Raw genomic sequence first — 3,151 nt, 5'->3', positions numbered from 1 at the left:
CCTAACCAGTATTCAGATCTAATGTCGCCGAAACCTTCTTTGTAGTCTTCCCAGTTCCTGTAGAAATCCACAGCGCCATTGGTTCGTTTCTGTATTAATGTCCAGGCTTTACCGTCTTTGAATTCGCATTCTACTTGGAACGGTTTCGCGGCAAAGTTTGGTTTGATGGAATATATCCCATCTTTGTCTCGTCCGTTTAAGAGAATATCATCGCAATCTGAAAAATAAAGAAAGAAAATAGATATTTTGTTTCTCCAAGTCTTTAAATTGTTATTTTGTTTTCAGACTATTTACATTTGGAAATATATATTTATATAAATATTGTTTCAAGAGAATTTCTTAAGAGATGCTCTTGAAATATCCTCGCTGCCTATGAAAGGAAGAATAAGAGTTTTTGTTTAAACTACATATTGTTACAGTATCTTTTATCTTTAAGAGTCGACACCAGTACTTATTTCTTTATTTTATTGTCTCCGGAAGGGGTGAAATAAATACAAAGCTGACTTCAGCGAGATTTGAACTCAGATTGCAAAGATTCGGATAACAGTACTGCGAGGGATTTATTTATTACCAGTGCATAACAATAACAGCTATAAAAATAATAATAATGATTAAAATAATAATAATGATAATAATAATAATCCTTTCTACTGTAGGCACAAGGCCTGAAATTTTGGGGGAGTGGATAAGTCAATCGCTTCGACCCCAGTGCTCGACTGTACTTAATTTATCGACCTCGAAAAGATGAAAGGCAAATTCAATCTCGGCGGAATTTGAACTCAGAACGTAAAGACAGGCGTAATGCCGCTAAGTATTTCGTCCGGCGTGCTAACGATTCTGCCAGCTCACCGCCTTAGATAATAATAATAATAATGATAATAGTTTCAAATTTTGCCACAGGTGCAGCAGTTTTGGGGAAAAGGATGAGTCAATTGCATCGACCCCAGTGTTCAACTGGTACTAAATTTATCGACCCCGAAAGGATGAAGGATAAAGTCGACATCAGCGGAATTTGAACTCAGAACGTAGCGACGGGCGAAATACTGTTAAGCATTTCGTCCGGCATGCTAACGATTCTGCCAGCTCGCCGCCTTAGATAATAATAATAATAATAATAATAATAATAATAATAATAATAATAATAATAATAATAATGATGATGATGATGATAATAATAATAATGATAATAATAATAATAATAACCTAGTAACATGACATAGAATGTAGCTATGAATCTCCAATGGGAAAGATGCAAACATTTTCACATGGAAACCCGAAAATGAATTACATAAATGTGCACTAAGTGAACTGTGTAACGATTACGTGGTTATGATACTGTGGGATATGTCTGTCTAGACTGGTAAAGTGAAGGGCTAATCTTAAAGAGAGAGAGAGAGAGAGAGAGAGAGAGAGAGAGAGAGAGAGAGAGATAGAGTGGGGAGAGAGAGAGAGAGAGTAGAGAGAGAAGTGAGAAATAAAGGAAAGCCGTATTTCATTGTGATAGACATCACGATTCCATCTGACCAAAATATCGTCCGGAAGGAAGTTTGAAAAACTATCGAAGAGCAGAAATCTCGAAATGGCAATAGGTAAGACGAGTATGAGAATTTACCAAAATTGGGGAAAAAAAGGAGAAAAAAGAAAAAAAGAGCGGTACCAATAGTAATTGGAGCTCTGGGGACGATAAAAAGTAACATAAAACAAAAGTAGTAACATCAAAGTACAACTCACAGCTTTACTCACGAATTAAGAGCATAGCCCTTAACCGGTACAGCACACACTATGTGGGTACTGCACGCACCATTTGGGTACCGCACGCACTGTCTGAGTATAGCACACATCTGGGTACAGCGCACACATCTGATTACAGATATACCAACCACATGGTTCCGGGTTCAGTCCCACCGCGTGGTACCTTGGGCAAGTATCTTCGGGTCGACCAAAGCTTTGTGAGTGGATTTGGTAGACAGAAACTGAAAGAAGCCCGTTGAATATATATATACTAGCAGTATCGCCCGGCGTTGCTCGGGTTTGTTTCGACCCGCTGGAATTGTAATTTTGAAAAGTAAAAATTTTGTGAACATTTTTCTGGTCGAAATATACCGAAAAGTGGCGACACAGCAGTGAAAAAATCGTAAAAAATATGGATTTTCATAGAAAAAAGCAGCTTTTTGATGTAAATAATTTTTGGTGTTAACATGGTCCGATTTGAATTTTATGTTCTACGGAAGGAAGAACAACCCTTCTTCTATCATACTCTCAATTTTGGTCAACTTGCGCCGCAGGGTCTCGGAGGAGATAGTGTTAGTTGAAGGTTACCAAACGTGGCGCACACAGACAACTTCAGCTTTATATAAAGATAACACACACACATTAATACACATACATAGACACACACACATGTATGTATGGATGTATATATGTACATCTGTCCACTTCTTGCAATATTTTTATCCTTCACTTCCTACACACACACACACACCTTATTAGCTTACAATTTCTTTCTGTCAACAATTGACAACAGAAGTACGCTCGCCAATTTATACTACCAAAATTTAACGACAGAAAGTAAATTAAAAACCAATTTACCTTTTCTGTATTGTTATGGCAATCCGACCGTCGGTATGTTTTTGCAAATGTGTTCGAATGAGAAGTGAGTTGTGTTTGGCGCCTTTTTTACTAATAACAAACACACACGTGTGTGTGTGTTTGAGTGTTTGTATGTAGTTGTTTGAAACGTTTGTGTTTGTCACTGTCATATATGTATGTGTATGCGTGTGTGTGAGGAATGGCAAACCAGATAGATAGCGCGCGAAGTTCTTTTGAAGTTCGCGCTCCGCTTGTGTGTGTGTGTGTGTGCGTGCTTTAGGTACACAGCACAACATTACTCTCTCTGTCTCTTTACACACACTAACAAAAGCACTTCACTTACACACCACACTTTCTGTGTCGCACACCCCATCAAACACACACACACACTCACGCACGCACACATGTACATCAATGCTTTCGGAGTGAAATGTTAAAATATTGAGTTTTCTCGAATTTTGTCTTAATTGGGGCTGAAATTGAAAGAAATTTTGTATGGTATGACCGAATGGAAGTACTTGTAAAAATCATAGGTAAACTGTAATTGAAGAAATTGTGTGAG

General features: G+C 37.7%; 1 protein-coding gene across 1 annotated transcript in view; it reads right to left on the bottom strand.

Annotated features, from left to right (window-relative positions):
* LOC115230520 (angiopoietin-related protein 1) overlaps positions 1 to 260 on the bottom strand; it is a gene marked incomplete at its 5' end in the record, with an annotated part of 3,772 nt that extends 3,512 nt beyond the window's left edge. Inside the window, one exon of the mRNA XM_029800680.2 lies at positions 1 to 260. This exon is cut by the window's left edge and continues 178 nt beyond it. Coding sequence (XP_029656540.2) covers positions 1 to 260 — 260 coding nt within the window.
* Positions 261 to 3,151: the final 2,891 nt, after the last annotated feature.

Source organism: Octopus sinensis, unplaced genomic scaffold, assembly GCF_006345805.1.
Source record: "Octopus sinensis unplaced genomic scaffold, ASM634580v1 Contig15720, whole genome shotgun sequence".
In the NCBI taxonomy this organism is placed as follows: Eukaryota; Metazoa; Mollusca; class Cephalopoda; order Octopoda; family Octopodidae; genus Octopus; species Octopus sinensis.
Note: the sequence above shows the minus strand (reverse complement) of the source record. Positions and strands in the feature narration are given on the sequence as shown.